A 24089-nucleotide genomic window follows, 5' to 3' on the forward strand; every position below is an offset into this window, starting at 1 on the left:
CGGTATTGTCCATTACTGGCCAAATTCAGACCCGACCAGCTGTCTGTACGTGTAGATTAGTTTGATTGAAGCCGTTCGGGATAAATGAAATGGGCTCTGAATCTGACGGCTTCGTTAGAATGAAATGATATCATGCAATTCCCTTATGGGTAGGCCATTTCTTCAACAGCGAATAAGGTAAATTCCATGATAGTTTGAAGTGAACAAATTTTATATTTTAGTAAAATATTTGTGGAATAGATATATTGCTTATTCGTGAAGTGTTTAGGTCTTGAAAACGATGTAAGGATAATAAATGATTGATCTGTTAGTGAGAACAGCTTTTACAAGCTCTTGCTCATCTGCTAGTCAGTGTAGATTAGTTTGGATTGAAGCCGTTTGGGATAAATGAAATGGATTAAAATGGTAAACGTGAATCTTGCGGCTTGGTAAGGATGAAAATGGGACATGCAATTCCCTCATAACTAGGTCTTTTCTTCTACAGTGCATAGGGTGTATGCTAGCTATAAGAAATTTGAAAGCGCACAAATCTACCTTTTGTTTGTAGAATAAATTGTGGATTAATCATTTGCGTAGTAGTGTATTTCTTTAGATGTTGAATACATGTATAACGTAAGAAACATATCTTGCACTTCTGCCTGTCCTTGCAACTTAGTTTGATTGAAGCGTTTTCGACAAATGAAATGGACTCGGAACGACTTGGGATTAGGAACATCAGACATGAATCACTGGCGTCTGTGTAACACAGAAACGGGGACCTGCAACCCCCTTTTGTAAAGGCATTCCCTCGAGACGAAAAGGCATATCTGACGTTTCATCTTCAGGTATTCACATTATGCTTGATTTATTGATGATTACTGTAAGAAAATTGTATTTTTTAGCGTCTTTGTCTATTTATACGGCAAGATACCTAGTTGTTGAGAAAATGCAATTTTTGTTTCTCTTTCTTGTTTTTGTTTGAATATGATACAAGCAACTATAAACTAAGATTGATCAGTTTTTAAAAACAGCCTTCTTGACATCTTGATCAATGTCCTGTCCGTAGAGATCAGGTTGATTTGAGCTGCTTAATTCAAATGAAATGGACGGGTGATGGCTGGAGATTATGACATCCAGACATGAATGATTGGCGTCTGAGTTAGACAGAAACTGGGAACGCTGTAATTCCCTCGTGGGAAGTCATTTCCTCCTACACCATGCAGGAGACGTGCTTGAACTCAAGCAGCTGTAACTATTTCTAAAGCAACACAGATTTGATTTCGTGACTTCCCTATGAATTTCCTAGTCTGATTTGATTCGCGATTGTTAAACAAATACTCATTCATTATACATTAGCAATACATCATGCTGTTTCAAGCAACAGGAAGGGTAATCTTCGTCTAATACAAATGACAAAACGTTGTTCAAACAAATGGAACAAAAAAACAACTACACCTCGATATTTGCATGGTTTTACTATGCAATTATTATCATAAGAATTATTCTAAACAGAGATTTATTCTCAACAGAGTCTGAAATGTTGACACTGTTCTTCGAACCAATATCTTTGGAATAATGGTTTGTTATGCCAAACGTCGGATCGACGGCACAGATGCTTCTGTTTGCTTACACCCCCGGGGTTACTGCCGTATGTCGTAAATATCCTGATTTTACGACATATATCGATTTTGCGTGCCGTGACCCTTCACCCTTCAGCAGCTAAGAGGAATTACCGAGCTGCTCCATCATGATCATGTGATCTCTGCCCGCAGAAGTACTTAAGCTAAAAGCATGCAGACGATGTCATCTCTCTAAAGATTTCTCGTGGATCTTAATCTACATGATGTAACGTCTGCTTCTAGTGATGAGATCACATTTCAGTTATAGAATTTCTAAGCAGATATTGCCTGCACTAAGCATTACAAGATTTAAAGATATATTCTTTGTGTATTTCTGTGCCATTCAATGTGATTGAAGATTTTTTGATGATATTTGAACTTTCCTTTGGCTAATCAGCAATAACTGTTTAAAAAAAAACAAGAAAACAAAAAAGTTTTTGAATTCTCAAGCAGATATTGCCTAAGTTCCGAAGTATTAAATGAATCAAAGGTGAGATGTTTATTGTATATCATATTTTTACTCTAGAAATGTCTTTAATGTGTTACAATTTCTTCCATAAATATCCATTTTCTAATTTATTCTGTATCATTAAATCTTTACATACAACCTGAAATCTTTATATTTCTTCGGTTAAACTGTGATAACTGTGGTAGAATTAGTGAATGCAGTAAAAAGGTACAAGCATATCTGATACCTAATCAGCTTAGTCATCGTCATTAATAATTAATAGTGAGTGAATGATTACGGAAATGTCTAATTTTGTCTCTCGGAATCAATATCTGAACTTACATCACTTTGGAACGATTTGGAAAACATCATGTCTTACTTAAAGACCAATGGCATGACCTGATCCGGCAAGTTGGTTTTGAGTAAAGCCAGAAAACAATCAATTCCAAGAATCGTAGAATCCTTCTTAGCACAATAACATTTCCCATTGCCAAGAGAGAGATTTAGATTTCATTGGACTGATTCATCATAATTAAGGTAATTCCATCTTGACCACACAGTAACACACTTTAATGAACTGCTGATTCTTCATTAGCATAATTCATGCCACCAACAAGGCTCTTTCCGGGAAGAGGAGTTCGAACAGTTCCGGCAGCTGCAGCGGGAGCTCGAACAAACTTCCAGGAACCACTGATTCCTCATTAACATAATTTATGTTACGTTTACAAAACCCAATTATGTTACATCAACAGGGATCGTTCCGGGAAGATGAGTTTGGTTCCTCATTAACATAATTTATGTTGCATTGACAGGACTCATTCCGGGAAAAGCAGTTCGGGTCCTCATTAACATAATTTATGTTGCATTGACAGGACTCATTCCGGGAAAAGCAGTTCGGGTCCTCATTAACATAATTTATGTTGCATTGACAGGACTCATTCCGGGAAAAGCAGTTCGGGTCCTCATTAACATAATTTATGTTGCATTGACAGGACTCATTCCGGGAAGAGGTGTTTGGGTCCTCATTAACATAATTTATGTTTATTTCACAGGACTCGTTCCGGGAAGAGGAGTTCGAGCAGTTCCGGCAGCTGCAGCGGGAACTCGAACAAACTTCCAGGAACTGCCGCATCTTGCAGCTGCGCCTGCGCAAGGCGGAGAAGAGGAACGAACAGGTGGAGGCGGACCGCGGGAACTACAGCCGCGTCAGGGAGATCGAGCAGGATCTCAAGGTCAGGAAAAATATCTTATTCTTTGTTTTGACACTAATGAATACAAACAACAACAACAGCTAAAATGGTAAAAAGAAGCAAATTGTAACTTTTCTCGACCCATCAGTTTATTCTACTTGTAAGGAACTACAGCCGCGTCAGGGAGATTGAGCAGGATCTCAAGGTCAGGAAAATCATCCTATCCTTTCTTTTGACACTAATGAATACAAACAACAACAGCTAAAATGGTAAAAAGAAGCAAATTGTAACTTTTCTCGACCCATCAGTTTATTCTACTTGTAAGGAACTACAGCCGCGTCAGGGAGATTGAACAGGATCTCAAGGTCAGAAACAACAACAATATGTGACGTTGTCGTAATAATTACTAAGAATACCAAAGGAACTACAGCCGCGTCAGGGAGATCGAGCAGGATCTCAAGGTCAGGCAAAGGGTCTTATTTTTTTCATTTGACAGAAACAACAACAATATGTGACGTTGTCTTAATAATTACTAAGAATACCAAAGGAACTACAGCCGTGTCCGGGAGATTGAACAAGACCTGACAATATTTGTCGATCCGTCAGTTAAAACTAGGGAACTACAGCCACGTCAGGGAGATCGATCAGGAACTCAAGGTCAAAAAAATACATTAATTTTCTTGTGACCCAAAATAGAAACAAAAAAACAGCAACAAAAAGTTGTAAAAACAAACGAAAGCAGGATTACAATGTCAGAAATGTGTACATTACACGCGTTTTATCACTGACCCAAATGCAAACAACAACAACTCAATAACCTCCAACAACGTAACAATAACAAAAATTGTATGGAAATTGTGAAGCCAAAATACTATTATTTTACGGCCGTGTGAGAAAGATCGAGCAGAATCTCAAGGTCAGATAAATCAATTATTCTTTCTTTTAACACAAACAGCAACAAAAATTGTAAAAAAAATGCAGCTTGAAACTCGGGAACAACAGTTGCGTGAGAGATATTGAGACGAATCTCAAGGTCAGAAAAATCACTAGTACATTACAGGTATTTTATTATTGACCAACATGAAAACAAACATCAAACGTAACAACATCGACGTAACAACAACAAAAATTTGTATGAACATTTCAAACAAAACAATACTGCAGTATCACAGTCGTATGAGAGAGAACAGGATCCCAAGGTCAGAAAATATACATCACATTTCTTTTGTACCCATCTGAAGAAAAACAACAACAACAAACATCGTAAAAACAAACGAAATTACTACTTGACCATTATCATGGTCAGTCAGTTTAGACTTTTTTACAGCCTGAGGTATATGTGGATTCGTCACAATGATTACATGAATCTATTGATGCGTTATAGCACTTTTATATTATTCCTACCTAGTGTCTCTCCTGTCGTCACATGACGTGCTATAAAGATACGTACACGTCTTTGTTTTCAACAAGAGTGATACTGATTACAGTGCAAATCCCGGGTAATATTGACAAAACTTTCCCCGGCAGAATTTCATTCCGTTCGAAGCTCCGCTCGACACTGACAGACTACATGTGGATCTTATCACCAGTCCCGCTTTTGTGTCTGCCGGAAGATACCGCGTTCTGACGTCATCGGTAAATCTCCCATGATGACCCGCGATCCATCATGGCCGCCGGGGGTGAGCCCGTGTCGATATGAGTGCGGCCCCGGGCGCGCATGTTTTCCGCTGATAAATCACAGAAAACCAACCTACTGTGCAGCCTTTCGTACTAAGTACAGTGGAGTCTTTTGTGCTAAACTGGTGGCGTGAACGTACCAGGCGTCAACCATCAGTAGAGGAACATAGTTGTCTCTTTGCTAATCGCGCGTTTGCATTCTAAATACCAAAAATTGTAAATCCTTTCCTAAACATTTTCAACTTTAACATGAGGACAGATTCTTACATTATATAAACTCTTAGATATAATGCAGATCTAGATTTTAGATATCGAGAATATAGTTAGATAAATACATCTTAAACAATTTTGTGACTGCGTTGTTTATGTGTGCAAAACCGATCCATGCAAAATCTTTCTAAAAGGAGTATTTCAATCACTCTTATATTTTACTGATATCAATAAAAAGATGTGTTGCAATTTTCCTCACACAAAAACGCCATGCCGCCTGCACATATTCGTATACGAATGGGGAAGTTCATGCATGGGAATGGCAGAATCGATCGATAAAAACGCTTAATAGTACATTGGACTCGTCTCTGGGGGCAAGAAAAATCGTTCTTGATTCATTTCTTACTCGCGAAGTAATAACTTGCGTTTTCAACCGGGGAAAAACAACCGACAAGCCAGCCTCGGGTAATGTTTTTTTAAGTATGCTGTTTTCGAATAATTATTTTTCCGTCACTGACAAGGCACGGCAATGTTCATTAATGCATTGTTGAACTCATTTAGGCTACGTCGAGTAAAGAATACACACCATGTTCAGCATTTATCTTGTCACAGAGAAAATATCCCAGGGGTTGAGATCAGCACAATCAATCGACCGAGGGAATAAGCCAAACAATTTTGACGTCAGCTTTGTACGTACGTATTCAGGCAGCATCGGTGGTTCAGTGGTAGAATTCTCGCCTGCCACGCGGGAGGCCCGGGTTCGATTCCCGGCCGATGCAGAATATTTTTTCTTCATGTCTTTCAGGTGAAGAATAGATTAATTATTTTTGTACAACTGAAAACGTTGACACAGAGGTTCTTCAAATTCATCTCTTACAATTTTGAACTTCTTAGCAAATAGTTTTGTACTAAACGCTGACATCGGATACCTCACACCAATGGGAAAACTGACAGACGACAGCACGTGGTATCCTAGCAACGTTAGAGGCAGGGCATAGCTATACTTAGCTTTTTGGTTTTAGGAGAACTATCTTTCAATATGTGTAATTTGACTTGGAGTCGACTCAGGACTATGCAAGGAGAGCCCTAGGCCACTCAAGTAGCGTATCTTAGTAAGAAAACTTGCGCAGCCCTAAAGCTCGTCATACGCAACCCCAAGTTGACTCCGAAAACTTGTGCCTGTGTAAATCGGGCCTTTGTTCATCTCTGCATCTTTTTGATACCACAGGTGGCAAAAGATGTGTCTGTCCGTCTCCATCACGAGCTGGAGCAGGTAGAGGAGAAGCGGTCCAGGGTGGAGGAGCAGAATCAGCATCTCAGACACAAACTCGTCAAGTCCGAGACATCTCGGCAGGCGCTGAAGGGGGAGGTCGAGAAGCTCAGAAAACAGGTAGGTCACATTTTTTTAGAAGGGTTTATTTCTAAAACAACATAGCAGTTAGTACATAGCAGCCAACCGGCTGAATTGCGTACCTGCCTTACAGGTCGTATTCAAAAACCAACTATATACCGCTTATACAAACAATACTTTCAATTGGCAGAGACAGATACATTACGATTCTAAAAGGCAACTAAGCAGTTAAAACAACCGGTCAGATCAGTAACGGTCTGCATGGATATGTAAAGGCGAGACTTATTCGCAACAATGAACATATGCGTAAGTTTAGATGTCACTGTTCATTCAAAAGATGGGTCATATAAAGGATTGGACTGTTCTTGAATCTATTTGTTCTTGTTCTGGTGGTTGCAATAAATGTTTCTGTCATCGTCTCCTGCATGAAGTCATTGGTGTATGACACATTTTGATATCCTTTCCTAGTTTCCTTAGAATTAGTATACATCGGTTTATTGAAATTTGTATAACCATAGATTGTATATTAGACAGTTCAAGATTGTAAACCAAAAGGTATTGAGTGAAATATATCGGCTAACAATGTTACGTCGTAAAAAGGTAGGTTCAGACAAGCAGATTCCGTGGACCATTTGTTGGCTTGCCTTTTGTATGATGCTAGACATTGGCACTAGATGCTTGTTGATAGATCTGCATGTTATTTGACGTTCAAATACTGAAAAACATAAATCCGGATTAAAGCTATGGTAGCAATGTTCGATTCATTGGCATAGAATTTGCTAAAAGTCTGTTCTGCGTTTAACTAATAAAGCTTCAAGTATATCCTATCAGTAAGAAATGTTAACCTAAATTTCATCCGTAATATTCTTGTGCCCGTAGACTTGTCACACAGATATATCAATATTTGGACTGTCCAAAGTAGAGGCATGTAGCTGAGGTCCCAGTCATCTGACAACAAACTGGCTGTAATTCATTTAACGAGAAACGTAATCGAATTCGTCGAAGGCAATTTACGATAATTTACATGAGGAATAGGTTCCTGCTTGCTTGTAATGTAGTTAAAAACGTTTATGCAAAACACGTACGTTTCAAGTGCTGTATAATATCCCAAATTCGTTAAGATAGAAACCCCTTACAAATGTCTTCCTGGCTACGTTTTCAGCATCCGAAACAAGAGATAATGAATGAATAATCACAATTAGAATACTTAAGATGTAAAGAGTTATACAGTTTCCAAAATGATTAGGATAACTGTAATTAAGTCACTACTGTCAATGGTGCCGCCGTTAATCTTGGTGATTTAGGACATTCAAATACATGTGTTCAAAAGCTATAACGTTAAACAAATCAATGACAGTATGCTCTAGAGAACGACTGATTTGAATGGCGTTTAGTTGTTTACTCTTATTTTCCTTTTTTTATAAAATCACATTTAATTCCAGGACTTGAAGACGACGTAATCAAGCCAAGCTGGTGGCTTATGTTATTGTCTTCATCGAAACAAAAGATATAATTAAATACAATCAAACAGACACTGAAAGCAAGCCCAAAATAAGAAAATGATCTAAGATTTTTTTTTTTTTCTCTTGCAGGTCCAGAAGGCCAAAACCCACAACAAAGGCTCAGATACGGAGGATGCTTCCTCGGCGGTCTCCCAAGCGACCAGCGCCGAGGCTCAGTCCGACGTGCGCCGGCAGCTTGAGCTCGTGGAAGAAGAGACCAACCTCATGCGACAATCTCTAGTCGAAGTCGAAAAAGACAGAGATGGTCTACAGTTTCAATTAGAACAGTATAAAAGAAAGTACGGCGAGTTCGAATCTAGTGAAAGCGAACAAGCTGAACAGTCTGAATCCAGTAACATCAGCAAAGAAGCTCAGTTGAAACTGAAACTTAAACTTGTTGAGGAAGAAGCGACAACGTTAGGACGGAAGTTGATAGAAATGGAGGTTAAGAACGAAAAGCTTGGTGTAGAGCTACAAAAGTACCGCGGGAGGTGTAAGAACATGTCAGCCTCAAGTAGCGAATCGGAAGCGAGCTACCCGGAAAGTGACATGCCAGAAAACGTGGAAGAACTGCGCAGACAGTTGCAGTTCCTTGAAGAGGAAGCTGACGTCTTGCGCAGGACCGTTTCGGATCTGGAGGAGCAGAACCACAATCTCACGGCCCAAGTCTCGCGATATCAGGCCGAGAAGAAGGCGGGTAACCTTCGACCTCGTGGTAAAGATGGCGGCCATGACCTCAAAGCGAAGCTCAGACTTCTCGAAGAAGACAATTCTATATCAAAACAGAAACTTGCCGCCATGGAGTATGACAACAGGATTCTAGTGTCAACAATTCAGAAATACGAACTAGAAATCAAGTGTGCAAAAAGCGCGAGAACACCAGACTCAGGCAGTAAAGAGGACATCAACAAAAAACAACTCGAAGAAGAGGTGACCTTCCTGCGGAACAAGCTGGCGGACATGGAGGGGAGGAACGAAGATCTCGCGAGAATCTGCGCGGGTAACGAGCAGGACATGGCGGCTGCGCGTCAGGAGAAGGACGTGGAGAAGCAGATAAGCGAGTTCCAGAGACTAGAGGAGATGTGTCTGCTGGAGCAGAACATAGAGGAGCTGCAGACGCACCTAGGTGGGTTTGCTCGTTTGTTTGTTTGTTTGTTTGTTTGTTTGTTTGTTTGTTTGTTTATTTATGACGTGGAGAAGCAGATAAGCGAGTTCCAGAGACTGGAGGAGATGTGTCTGCTGGAGCAAAACATAGAGGAGCTGCAGACGCACCTAGGTGGGTTTGCTCGTTTGTTTGTTTGTTTGTTTGTTTGTTTGTTTGTTTGTTTGTTTGTTTGTTTATTTATGACGTGGAGAAGCAGATAAGCGAGTTCCAGAGACTGGAGGAGATGTGTCTGCTGGAGCAGAACATAGAGGAGCTGCAGACGCACCTAGGTGGGTTTGCTCGTTTGTTTGTTTGTTTGTTTGTTTGTTTGTTTGTTTGTTTGTTTGTTTGTTTGTTTATTTATGACGTGGAGAAGCAGATAAGCGAGTTCCAGCGGCTGGAGGAGATGTGTCTGCTGGAGCAGAACATAGAGGAGCTGCAGACGCACTTAGGTGGGTTTGTTCATTTGTTTGTTTGTTTGTTTGTTTGTTTGTTTGTTTATGACGTGGAGAAGCAGATAAGCGAGTTCCAGCGGCTTGAGGAGATGTGTCTGCTGGAGCAGAACATAGAGGAGCTGCAGACGCACCTAGGTGGGTTTGTTCGTTCGTTTGTTTGTTTGTTTGTTTGTTTGTTTGTTTGTTTGTTTATTTATGACGTGGAGAAGCAGATAAGCGAGTTCCAGCGGCTGGAGGAGATGTGTCTGCTGGAGCAGAACATAGAGGAACTGCAGACGCACTTAGGTGGGTTTGTTCGTTTGTTTGTTTGTTTGTTTGTTTGTTTGTTTGTTTATGACGTGGATAGGCAGATAAGCGAGTTTCAGCGGCTGGAGGAGATGTGTCTGCTGGAGCAGAACATAGAGGAGCTGCAGACGCACTTAGGTGGGTTTGTTCGTTTGTTTGTTTGTTTGTTTGTTTGTTTGTTTGTTTGTTTGTTTATGACGTGGATAGGCAGATAAGCGAGTTTCAGCGGCTGGAGGAGATGTGTCTGCTGGAGCAGAACATAGAGGAGCTGCAGACGCACCTAGGTGGGTTTGTTCGTTTGTTTGTTTGTTTGTTTGTTTGTTTGTTTGTTTGTTTGTATGTTTGTTTGTTTATGACGTGAATAGGCAGATAAGCGAGTTCCAGCGGCTGGAGGAGAACATAGAGGAACTGCAGACGCACTTAGGTGGGTCGGGATTATATTCTTGATATTCTTCTATGAGGGCCTGCATGCCCCTTTTACGTAGAGCGTAATCGGCCGTTTTGATTTTACGTAGAGCGTTTCCGACCACTCCATAATCTAGCTTAGAGCGTAGGGGAGGCTTTCTGAATTTAGCGTATTGCGTAGGGAGGCTTTCTGAATTTAGCGTATTACGGAGGCTTTCTGAATTTAGTGTATTACGTAGCCGGCCCTCCGAATTTAGCGTAGAGCGTTGTCGGGACCCCCCCATGCAGGCCCTCTTCTATCCTTTGAATAGCGAGTGAGACATTCGGTTGTGTAGCTGTGGCCCTTCGTTTTCTCATCTTTGGGTCTGTCCTGCGCCACAGTGTGGCCTGATCGCCAATATTCAACGTCCTATGAATCATATGTATACATAGTCTTTCTTTGTGTTAACAACCAACCAAACACACACACGCACATGGCAACGTTTATAAGTGCCTAACTAGATCAGTTTGTTTGACGCTTGAAGGGAAATCTTTTTTTTCTTCTTATGTACAACTATTAGTATCAGTAAAATTGTTGTTCTAAGCGCAACAATAAGGTTGATCGTCCTAAATCTATTTGACATATAGTAATGAAAGTTAATGATCTTTTTTTGTTAAAAGGTCAACTACCCAGGTACCTTTAGACTACCTTCAAACCTGCCTAAACTTAACGGAAGATAACTGTTACTTACATGGCTTTGTTTTCTTCATCAGAGGATCTTCAAACATGCAATGATTTTGCTTTGTAATTCCAGAGTACCTTCAGACCTGCCTTGACCGAAAAGACGACGTGTGTAAGCGGCAGGAGAAGGAGCTGACCGTCATGTCCGAGGAACTCAGAATCCTGAAGACGGAGGCGGGGCTGAAGACGGACGGGGAGGAGTTCAGGTGGCGGAAACAGCCGGCTCGTGACGACATCGCCAGTGCCATAACGCCCCCTAGCGACGACAAGAAGAAGAGCAAGTCCTCCAAAGATGGCAGTCCTACGAAGAAGACCTCAACCAGAAGCAGGGGTCTGAAGGACATGATTGCTCAGGACAAGACCAAAGTAAGAAGGACAGAAATACATTCTGTGTTTACTTCCATGTCCTTTGATCAATGAACATCTTTTTCACTCTGTGTTTCCATTGTTTTGAAGAAATGCCGTTATGCTTATCTGTGTTACATTTTCGTCGACTAACGTTCACCCATGATTACACATGTAAAACCATCTTGTTCAAAATGTCTGTGATAATAACAGTTATGAGTGGTCTGTCATGATTATGATTTGTTTATTAGTTTTGTAGTTACCCAAGCCTTTCTCTGCGATCCTAAAATGTAGTAGTTTCACTTTCATAATAACTACATGAAATGTAAGAAATAAGAAAGATTATCAGCTCACATATTCACGTTCGTCTCGCGTGATTTGGTGCGTAACGTCACGTGACCATTGGCCAATAACACGTTTTTATCTGGGTTAAATGGTAACACACTTGGGTAATGCAAAGCTTGGTACAAAAGTGCAATAGAACAAGGATACTTTCTACGGGTCTGTTCAATTCCGGTCAGCCAATGTCCCTTCGTCCTCCTACTGACCTATGACCTCTACACTAACCTCTGACCTCACTCTGATCTTTGCAGAGCAGACGTGGATCTCACACCTAGCGAGTTCTAATGGTACTGAATGTCTCTATCTGGCTACCCCCACACATATCACACACATGCCGCCGAAACTCGGTTTTATGGATGGCAATCTTGCGCATTCTTACTCAGCTCTTTTATCTTTAGTTAGAACTCTCACTCTTTTTTTTCAGATTTGGTAAAAATTTACGTTGTTATAATCCGCTGCATTGAAGCAAAACAATTAGCACAGTCCATAATTATAATCATAATGGTGTATGGCCTTGCTGAACCCACCACAGAATATTCTATAACTAAAACGTCATCTGTTCTTGAACTAGTATATATCAGTATCAAAGTTTAAGGTTTGGATCAAAACACAAGCACCAAAACATTGATGAAACATATGTGCCACAAAATGCCGCTCAAGCAATTTCCTTTTTTTTATCATAACTTGATGTTCCCAACAGTTACCATCCATGAAATCGAGTATAAGTGGCCTAACTTGCCGTATCTCCCAGGACCAACACCCACCTGGGCTACTGCAAATCAGCAACATGCAGAGTCTATGTTAATATACAAGCAATAGTACAAGTAAGCACTGTAAGAAACTTGCCGTAAAATGCACAACAAACACTTGAGTATGCGCTATCAATTTCACACTCTCTTATTTGAGACAAAGTCGTTGTTTTGGGTGGTAAGTAGGGTGTGGGACTAATGTTAATCCTTTTCTTCTTCCCAGTTTATCCCCCCGTTTGTTGTTCTGTTCTTAGTTTTAGTGCTACTTTACTTTCTTTCCTACATAAATCTCTCTACGATTGTCTTTCTTTGTGTTATATCCGTCTTGTTTTTGTTATAATCCTTCTTGTCTTCAAATTTTGTAAGCTATTTTTTACATTTCAGTAATGTTTCTTCTAATCATCTTATTTTAGTTTCTGTTTTCTTTTTTTTTGTCCGTTTTACCTTATCAAACCTACATAGACGATCCTCCATGACGCTTCTGAAGACTTAAACTGCGAAACAAACGGGGATTCTGGGATAGTAGAACAACATGGTGGACGGTCTCGTCTGGATATGACGTCATCAGGGACGGCTACGTCACCAATGGGATTGACTGTCGTTGTCGATCCTGACTTGAAGCAAGTGCCTTTGTCTGGTGGAAAACTACAAATGTTGCAAGAGAAACTCGCTAAGGTGAGGTTAGGCATTGGAAAAGTTGCGTCGTCTTGATTCTTGTTCTTTTTTCAATTCAACTCAATTTGTGCAATTTAGGGCAACTAGTATGCAAGAAAATATGACTTCAGTTTGACTATGTTTGCATTCACCTTGAATATTCACCTTGAAGTTGAGCCAGTAAGTACTCTTTCGAGTAATGAGGCTGTGCCTAGTTTGGTGCTAGTAGTGGGCATGAATTACCATCTGAAAGCCTGAAAGTGTTTCATAGTGATTTCTATCATATGGTTGATCTACTCTAAGTTTGATGTAGCTATGTTTTGTGTGAAATCTCTCTTGCAGATTGAAGAAACGAGAAAACTGCTCCTGGATTGCTCAGCACAAACTTCAGACCTCAGAGATAAAAATGGCGGTCTGACAGAAGAGTCGCCTGATTGGAGCGCCGTCTTGCACGTAGTTGATGAACTGCAGCATCACTTTGACCGCCTACAGAAAGTGTGCACAGACTACGGGTTGCTTTTAAGAGAAACTCAGGAACAAAACAGCCAGGTAAAAAGACACAAAGCAAACTTATTTTGACATTAACATTGACAGTTTGAATTGAGAAAAGATTGCTTGTTATCATGATAATGATGATCATATGTTATTGTTAAAATAAGAGGGTATTCCTCTGTATAGTCTATGTTATCAATTACAATTTGAATATTTCAAATTAAAGGCACCGCAATGACGTTGTATAGTCTCTATTAGCTCCTTGGGCACCGTTACTTTTAAACTATAACCGTGCATTTTTTCAAAATGTTTTACAGATGGACGACCGCCAGGGAGAAATTGACACATTACTTCAATCACTCTACGATCATTGCGCAACGATATCCACGAACAGCTCAAGCTTGCGGGAACACATGACCAGCTTAAAAACACTGCTAAACCGAAGCGATGACAACATCAATAACACCCCTGCAGCGTTAGAAATCCATGCTGAAAACAGCACAGAAGAACCGAAACTACTTCAAAAATATAATCAAGCATATTCGTCCCTGCAGAATCTCATGCAGGGTGTTGAGGACACCGTTGATTGTTTTGTCCAGCCGGCTCGCGAAAGAGACGGAATTGCTTTCCGGGAATCTGCGACTCTCCGGGAATGCGGCGAGAATTCCAAACTAATGGCACCGACTAAAGGCCCTGAAACCGAACCCGAGCAAGACACGAGCGGAATTGCTCGATGTAAGAATGTTCCCCAATCTCCAGCGCTTCAAAATGACGACAGAGAGAATGGAGTTAGCAGCAAGGCTTGTGTTTGCCAGAATCGCACGGAATGTAGTCAAAACCACACCGTAGAAGCACACAAAATTACAAGTATTAGCGGAGATGGTTGCGAGGCTGTGGAAGATCAAACCGACACCGCGGCTGCAGCTGGCACTTTCAAAATCGTGGGTGGCTCGTCGGAGGAATCCCAACATTTAGAAACAATTTCCTCACCAAATTCCGCCCAAGAGGAAGCCGAGAGCCCGGCGCATTCTTTCATAACTCCAACTGTGGAGGTCTACCCGTGTGAACGCTTAGATCTTGTCCACCTCTTCGCAGAAAACTTGAAGCTTCAAGACGAACTGGAAGTGAGAGAGATCGAATGGACTGTACAGAACTTCCAGCTGTCGTATGAACTTGACCGTTTACGCGAACTGTGTACCACCATTGCTCAACTCGCCTTTTCAGACACTCTGGTTTCGGCCACCATCCCGTACCAGAAGGACTCGCCAGGGGGCGCTTCTCTCATGGAGGAGACCCTTCAAGAAGGAAGAATCGCCGATGCTGAGATGAAGAAGATCCTTGAGACGTTGATGACGCAAGTCAGTGGTGACCTTGAAACAAACAAGGACAGAAATTGTAAGACGTCTTCTGACGTGACGTCACCGAAAGATCAAACGCGAGCCGACACTTCCGGCAAGGTAAATCTAAGAATAGCGCTAAGAATGCCTTCGCTTAAGGTGTGCCGAATAAAGATATCTTATGTTGTTGAGGATCAGCTCTTAACCCAAGAGGGTTATTGACTAATAAAAACCTTATCATACATATGTCCCCATTTCGTCAAGTACAGGTCAACACAAAAGATTAGCCTACGTATACAGATACATGCATGCTTTGTGAAAATAGCACAAGAAGTATTGTTCCTTGATAGAGTTTGATAATATCTTCTTATTGTTTCATAATTAATTGCCATGAAAGTCCTTTTTATATGTTCAGTGTCTTAATCTAGGTTGTCTAATGTTCGTCAAACACAGAAGATTTCTGCATAGATCCCAATAATCCAAATTCCCGGACATAGACGGTCTCACGTACATATTAACCATCGGCCTTCTGAAAACGTACCGCCGCATTCCGACACTTAAAATATCTTCAAATATCTATCTCTTAACAACCGATACGTCTTCTCAAGGTTTTCCTAAATGAAGGGCACCGTGAGGGTCAACGTGTATGTCCGCAGCTTCTTTTTGTTTTCCTAGTTGAGGGTCAATTGGAGGTTAACATGTACATATGTCAGCAGCTTTTATGACAGCTTTCAGCGCGAAGACGCATGAAGTACTTTACTTTCACATCCTTGTCAAATGAGGGTCAACATGTATTTCAGTACCTTCTTTGTAAGCTTTCACCAGGAAATCACAAGATGCTTTCCCCTCCTCTTCAAGTAAAGTGCACAAGTAAAAGTGGTTGTAAATACCCTGCTTAAGTGTTCCACCTTGCCTACCTTGCAGCACGAATCAGTTTATATCCCATTGGTTGATAATTGATAATGTTAAAAACTCAGTCAATAACGCTTCCATAGTTTGAACGGAAAATAGAACTTGTTAATAGAAAATGTTCTTAAACAGCCATACCTCTGTAGTGTATATGTATCTAAAATGTAATTTGTTATAATGGTAATTGATGATAATGATGTCAGCTTTGACTTGAGCATAAGAATATGTCCGAATTAGAATAAGGGACGGATATTGATCTACATGTAAATCGTAAGTAACAATTCATTTTGCTGAAACAATTATGTGTATACATGTCTGTAAAGTGATCATTTGATCACATTGAAATAAAAATATTTCCAAATGTAGCAGTCCTTCTATTTCTGTTTTGCCGGGTTTTGCCGGGTTAATCAATTCTAAAGAGCCAGACAAAAATCCTGTGGAAAACAAACAATAAATATTGTTTTGACCACCGATGGCGTCTGTAGAAAGACCAGCCGTATTTCTATCATTTTGGTTATTTTGTTTACCGGACATGTTGGTAACTTGAAGTGTCGAAAATGGTCATTCATTATAGTCAACGAGGATCTTGACTTTGTGGATTTCGATACTCCTAGCCTGACATTATGACTTGGGGTCTTGAATACTTGACCTTGATGCCTAGGTAGGCAAATGCTGTCTTTAAGATTCGTATGTTTTTTATATTAATCTATTACGATAATATCATCGTTATAACAGTCTATAATCACAACATCTATTCAGCCTTAGGGCTGCGATTGTAGCGATACGAAGTTGTGTTCTAAATAAAACCATTATCAATCTTGATGTTTCCAATTGAAACACAGTCAATTGTTTCTCCTCTACGTATTTGTAATATGCAACACAACCAAACGTCTTCAATGCAGTAATAAAAAAATACAGACAAGAATGTGTTCCCTAAAATAGGCCAGTGGAAGACCAAAAATATATTTTTGTAACATATTTTGATATTTTTGTCACGAACATCCCATTGCTGTGACATCAGAGTATGAACTATGAAGACACACCCATATTTCTTCGAACTTTTTTCGCATATTTGCAGATTTCGTACATACATTGATCAAACTACAACGTGAAGTAAACCGTTGCAGTTGCGTGTGTAGAAGCTTATTTTTCATTTGGGCATCATAGTTTAACAGGAACTTACAGCGGCATGGCGTTATAAAGGCACATATAAATCTTGCTTAGAAATCTGACACAGAATTTGGGACAGACCGAATGTTACGTAAAAACATCACGAACATGTCAATATACAACATTGCGGATGCATAAAAACATCACGGAATGTCTAAACGTTAGGGGTTTTTTCAGTCCTACTTATAAAAGCAAATCGTCCCCCTTGATCTTAGTTCTCATTTGTTAGTGCCATTGAGGACATGTGGAGAAAGCATTATTGAGTAGCCTTGAACACAAAATACCGAACTTCTCGAAATATCTGTCCTTCACATTAAAGGCGAACCCGAATAACTCCATGTTGTCGCTAACAAGTAACGACTGCAGCAGCAACATAAGTCTCTTAGCCTCATAAATCAGCATCTAAGCTTCACTCAGTCGGCACGGTTTAGGGTATGTGTTAATTGCAGCTTTAAAAGGAGCGACAGCTCAAACTGTACGTGGCATGAAGCCGGTTACTAGTAGTGACTGGTTTATTGGGAATAACGCATGACAAAACGGCCTTGCAGTAAACACTGAATGGTTCCGAATTTTACGACCTTTACCTCATGCAATAAAACTAAGAGATAAATTATACGATACTTGAAATATATAAAAACGTTATTATCGGCATGTTTAACAGTTGATATTACTATGACAATGTAAATGTTGGGAGCTATGACTTTTGGGTCAGTCTTTAACTGCCAAATTAACAACGATTGATAATAAATCACTACTACTTAATTACTACTTGGACACCGGTTTTAGTATATGTGATAATATCGCTTTTGCATGTCTACGTACGGTTCAAGATATTTGCCATTGCCAATGATATTGAAACCAGTGAATGGAAGCATCCTTGAAGTTGTACAAGTTTTCAAGTACCTTGATGATGATGATTATGATGATGATGATGATTTTATTCAGTAAGAAACTCGCGGGTTATGTTGCAACATAATCCGAATACCTTGGAGTGATTGTGGACAGTGAACTAAAATGGGACTAGAAACTCGGGTATAAACCGATTTACCAAGAACATAAATTAAGCATATACATTACGGTAAAAGCATTTACTTAGCTATAGTACTAGTGGATCCGGTTTCAGTGTAATTATGTGACAATGACAGGTTTGAAATGAAAGCTAAATCTGTGATACTTGACTGGTTGGTGCGACGATGTAAAAGTGACGACATGGACAGATTAATCCAGGAGCTAAAAGCTTATGAATGACTCCAGGAAACCAACATAAATCATCTTAAAGTCATTAATCTGTCGGCACGATTTGTTGCATTGGTTAATCACACCTTTAAAAGGAATTCCTGAAGTTAAGTTTTAGTATTTTAAACCGCAAAATGTGACCACCTATAAGTAGCTACAAGGTTGAATGGATCTAGGAGCTGACAGTTCACGGACGACTCCACAACTGTACATAAATCACAATTACAGCATCATTTAGTGATTAGTTATGGTATTGGTGTATTTGTACCTATACAATTAGCAACAGCTTAAGCTATACTGCATAAAGTCGTTTACTATTGCAAAATGAAAGTCCTGGGGAGACTAGATGACTTCAGAAGCCAATGTTTGACGTGTGAAGCATGCTAGGCCGCTGTCTCCTGAATAAGTCAAATGTTTGGTAAATCACCCAGTTCGTTTATCAGCGACGCTTCAGAAGGTTACATGTGAGGCGGGGCACCGACGGCTATGTCAGATGTGTGCTGTTCCGAAAAAAAGACCAACCGAAGACAAAATTACAACAATGTATGAAATAGTCATGTTTGAAGGTTATCATCATGCGGACGATGTCACCACTAACGATGATTAGTGAAGGGCAATGATTATATCAAAAATAATCAGGATTGTTTATACACCATAATGTTAAGACGTTAACTCTTACGAACTATCACTGTAATTGCACATCATCGAAAGGTGACCACAGCACCTATTCTTTGAAGCGAAAAGTATTATCTCATTATCAGCTTTATCCAACTCCGTGATGGTTACAAAAAGAGTTACACTAGATTTAAAATAATCTAATTAGGACAAGTCGTTGAGCAGAAAAAAACTTTTTGCTGTTGTTTGTTGCTTGGTGTGTTACCTACCACAGTATCACTTAAGATTGTAAGTTATAAGTAAATACATCACATTGTATACTGTTTTCAACTTTGGATCATACATGTTGCAAGTTGCAATTGACGTCAAGAATTTGTAGATATGACCAGTGTCCTGTCATAGAAAAGGTTGTCGAGCTTTTTTTAAAAGGATGTTCTTTAAGATGAAGGGAACGTTTGCGCGTCCTAAAGCATGAAATATAGCCTTGTCCAGAAACCTAATACGGCAAAAGGTGAGCGCGTTGTATTGTAAAGTTATCGTATGCTATTCTTTTCATTCTGGTACCGACCAAAATCTTCTGGTAGGGCACCAAAATCAGAACGATATCATGTCGTTTCAGGACAGACACTCTTTCAGTCTTAGATCATGCTGCGCTTAGCGACCTTGAATCATCTAGAGCCCTTAAAGGGAAATGAATACTATGCTTGCTTTGATGCTTGCTTTGCCTGTCAGCATGTGATTCAATAAATATAGAGAATGTTTCAACACGGCATGACGGGACGATAAGCCTTTAATCTCGCCTGCGTCAGATGGCGACCTCCGGCTGTCACGCTTCCCGCGCAAATGGTGATTGACGTGTTTATCAGACGATAATGGACTGAGAATTAACCAGAAGATCTGACCAGTAAGCTTTGGATGCTTAAACGTTCATTATTGCAACCTATAATTCTTCACATATTTCATCAATGGTTTTCACTGATTAACATGCATTGTCCACAATATTAGGCATCAATATGAGGAATAGATCTAGACGCTTAACAGGTTTATAACGCACTATATTCTAACGCCTACAGAATGTATCATCGCTTCATGAAAGGAAACCTTTTAAGACCTGCTTTGCTTGATATGATATCAATCTAAGGTATGCAGTAATACGCAGAAAAGTAGTTGGTATTTCAAAACTTAGATGCTACTGAATTTTCGGATACTTCTAACATGTAACCAGTAACTGATTTATTCTGAACCCTTTAGACGGATTGTTTTCTCCTCATACTACCCCAGATATTGAATTCCCATGACGCGGACACATCCATCCCAATTTGCCGAAGCCACTGATCTCCGTAAGCCTCCCGCTGAAGGTTTTTCTTTGAAAGTCGGTCCCGTAGCTATTCCCAATATGTGCACATACTCTAGATACGTCACCGGTTTTGATTGATGTTCTATAGGTGAAAGGTCGAAGCGCGGGATCACGTGACGCGGCATAGCTCGCACAAGGGGTCATGAATCATGACGTTGACATGCTTTGTTGTTAAGGCCCCCATTCCACTGGACGGCGATCGCGCTGCGTTGTCGCGGCGACCTAGATCAAATTTGTCTAATATTTGATTTCACGATTGGAATAACATGCATGACGTAAAAGTATAATTTAATAGACAACGAAGCACACAAACTATAAGCCGACCTATTGGAATGGGATTATAAGCCCCTATCTAATGCTAGGGTCGCATCATACCCGGAGGCCGGCCGGGCAGCCTTTGGGAACGAAAAGTATGATATAAAAGACAACAAAAACACAAAACGTACCCAAAATTATTTAAGAGCATAGTTTGTGCAAATTTATTGACATACACTTTGATTTTTCGTTTCCGCAAACAGCCCGGCCGGGCCCCGGTTAGGAAATGTGACCTAAGCATTACTGAACCCGCGGCGCGTTGGCGACCTCACTGCGATCGAACGATTCGAAAGGCACGCTGAACAATTTTCATCGATTGAAAACTAATCCTGTTTACGTTTTGTGTGTGTTGCTGCCTTTTCAGTCATACCTAAACGTTTTGCATAACATTTTTATTATGAATTCAAGGGTATCTCAAAATCTTATCCAATGTAGGACGCAGCAACCCCACCAACGTTGGCTTGAGGAAGGGCGAACTTGAGTAAAATAACAGATGCACACAAACTCTTCCGGGGGTGATTGCCAGATAGAAACGATGACATGACACATTCTACATGTATCAGAGGTTACTGTAGTTCAGTTTAGGTAAATAAGATGACACCGAGGGTCAGTTCACTTTGAAATAGTCCCAAAAATACAGCAATGCCGGAAGATCCATGCTGAGTGTGGCTTAAAAGCTCATCAATGGACAGCTGCTCCAGTGTGTACACTTCAATTATAGGTACATGTGTAACACTCAATAGGGCTGATACACTCTGACATTCACATTTGGTTGCTATATATAAAAGCATTTATAATTCATTTGAGGGTAGGACTAAGGCACTGCAAGATACGGTTTTACATGCCGATGAAGTTAACTTGTGGGTCTTTTGTAGCACACTTTATAAAATGTCTTGACCTTGTGAGCAGGGCTAGCCCTTTGCAATAGCCACAGGCTAGTTGGCCAGCCCTGGCTGTGAGTGTTGAACAGCCAAACCAATAGACAAACAAACTTTATAAAAGAATCTTGTAAAAATGTTCCTAGACAATATTAATCTTTTTCAATAATTTATCCAATGAAGCAATTATTGCTACACTGTCAACTTAAGATAATAATCCAATAGCGTTATACTGAATATATATAAAGGCTGTAATGTCAGATATACATGATTCCATCGGAACATATTTTGCTCATCTATGACATGTTTATCGTCTTACACAATTAAACATTGCCTTGGGGTTTTTTTTTTGTGTGTGAAAAGTCAGCAGCTATATCGTAGCTGCATATAAACAGTTCAAAACACGTCTAGTTTCCACCATGCAGTTGATTGACACACGGCAATGGTTACGTCATTCGTTTGAAGGTCTTTGAACTTCTAGGAAGCCCTGTGTCCTCAGATGACTTCGGCTGTCATGCCAGGAAAATGAAGGATATGATTAATTAACATAATGATGCAATCTACTTAACTGTCATGTAGCTAAGGTTGCAAAAATATCGGCACATAATTCCGGTACATAATTCCTTTCGAACAGATACAGAATTTCGCTTATTTGTCAAAAGTAGCATCTATGACAAATATACATTGGCTGTTGTTGTAGTGGTGAATCAGCTGCAATATCGTAGCTGTCTATAAACAGTTAAACAACACAGCATTTTTCCGCCACGTTGTTGATTGGCATATAACAATGGTCACATCCATCGATCCAAAGTACTTGAACTTCCGAGAAGCCCCGTGTCCTCAGATGACTTAGACTGTCATGCAATAGAAAATACGGTTATGATTTATGAGTGCCATTCGAGTCGTGCTGACTTTCATATATCCGTGCACAAAAGCAAATTTCATAGCAGAAAACAACCCTTTAGCAAAAATATAATATCAAGTTCTAGATTAAGAAGGTCTTTTACGCCAAAAAGCAATTACTCAAACAACTGGTTATGATTTTGGAAACGGTCAGACGTTTCAAGTAGCATCCACTACTTTTCGTCAGTGACTGTGAGCAAGATCAGTTGAACAGCAGATCAGTTGAACAACAACCTGCTGTTCAACTGATCTTGCTCACAGTCACTGACGAAAAGTAGTGGATGCTACTTGAAACGTCTGACCGTTTCCAAAATCATATCCAGTTGTTTGAGTAATTGCTTTTTGGCGTATCTTATTACCTGGATGTCTAATCTTCATCGACGTAAGAAGGTCTTTTCGCTTTAAACGATGAGCTAAAGATTCCAGTTTCTAAAGCATGATATAATAATAATAACTTTATATAGAACAGCTGTCTTGTTCAAGGTTAGCTCAAACAGACGGTCGTAAATTTGACAATTAGACGTGACAACTATCTAGTCAAGGCCGGAAGTCTAGAAATGTTAAACCCCATGGGGACACACGATATGAAAAACATATTGAATGTAGTTTCATTATAATATCATTCTAGGCTTGTTTGGCATTTGTGTCTTTTTTCTAATGTAACAAAACTGAAACCTACAGCCGTTTTAATTAAAAGCTGTCGTAGTTAAAGAATCCGAGGCAAGTTTTAAGGGATGCAAACCGTACCAACGTTGATAAAGAATGGTGCAAAAATCTATTTCGACTTTTAGGACTCTTTGTGTATAATATTCCTCCTAATGGTATCCGGTGTATAACAAGGCCTTTGTGCATGTACGTACATTGGACAAGAACAACCACCATTAGCAGCTGAAATAAATCTAATCTGCGTTGTTATGATTCGTTTTATTGAACTATCCATAGCCGAAAGTACAGAAATTGGGAATCCTAAAACCGCAATGCCACCTAGAACATCTGTAATTGAATAAGCGTCTTTCCTTTGCATAAGTATTTTAACGTTTACGTCATGCTTACTTTCAGCATTTGTTTTTCTCATAAACAAAATCGACAGTTTGTCCTCTTCTCTGTATAGTTATACCTCACTATAGAATCTGATTCACACTAATGTCAACGTTTCTGTTTCTGATGTTTCGATAAAGATTCCTGACATAAACAACCACCATTTGCAGTTGAAGAACCGTTTAATCCCGGATTGTGAACTGACATTGGCAAAGACCCCCAGCGGGAAGTACGCGTATTTTTACCCCGGCATGTTTTGATAGAACTATGAGCACTCCTAGCCCAACCTACCCAAAGCTTCTACAGACATGTAGTCCGGGTTTGTTTTAATTTTACAACCAACCGATTTTCTTTTTCACAACTAACCAAACACATCCAAGATCAGAATTACATTGAAATAGCATCTTCATAACATTCAGAACAATAAATGAAAGTAACATTACAGAAACGATGCAACATTTTAAAGAAAGTGTAGTCCAAGTTCATACTCAACACCATCCATCATCGAGACAGTTTTATTGACACAGCCATAAGGCAGTTGAGGATAATGATCGCTAAGTTCGGCTCTTCTACAAGATATCTTGGTAATAATGAACTGTTTATACTTCAAGGTTGATGGGGATTAAGTACGATCAGTTGCTAAGAGGAGCTGTAATCCAAGTTCTTACCAAACACCATCCATCAACGGGACAGTTTTATTTACACAACCAAAGGGCACTTGAGGAATAATGATCCTTAAGCCTGAAGCACTTGTACAAGATTC

General features: G+C 39.9%; 1 protein-coding gene and 1 non-coding gene across 3 annotated transcripts in view; both read left to right on the forward strand.

Annotated features, from left to right (window-relative positions):
• Nucleotides 1-24089, forward strand: part of LOC136423859 (rootletin-like) — a 60478-nt gene that overhangs the window by 11572 nt on the left and 24817 nt on the right. For both annotated transcript variants that reach the window (XM_066412222.1, XM_066412223.1), the window contains exons 2-8: nt 3099-3278; nt 6352-6513; nt 8067-9102; nt 11060-11352; nt 12885-13097; nt 13419-13625; nt 13886-15025. In XM_066412222.1, coding sequence (XP_066268319.1) covers nt 3099-3278; nt 6352-6513; nt 8067-9102; nt 11060-11352; nt 12885-13097; nt 13419-13625; nt 13886-15025 — 3231 coding nt within the window. The remainder of the gene's footprint in view (nt 1-3098; nt 3279-6351; nt 6514-8066; nt 9103-11059; nt 11353-12884; nt 13098-13418; nt 13626-13885; nt 15026-24089) is intronic.
• On the forward strand, nt 5832-5902 carry Trnag-gcc (transfer RNA glycine (anticodon GCC)). The gene has a single exon. It is a non-coding gene; the product is annotated as a tRNA-Gly (tRNA).

This window comes from Branchiostoma lanceolatum, chromosome 18 (assembly GCF_035083965.1).
Source record: "Branchiostoma lanceolatum isolate klBraLanc5 chromosome 18, klBraLanc5.hap2, whole genome shotgun sequence".
Lineage (NCBI taxonomy): Eukaryota > Metazoa > Chordata > Leptocardii > Amphioxiformes > Branchiostomatidae > Branchiostoma > Branchiostoma lanceolatum.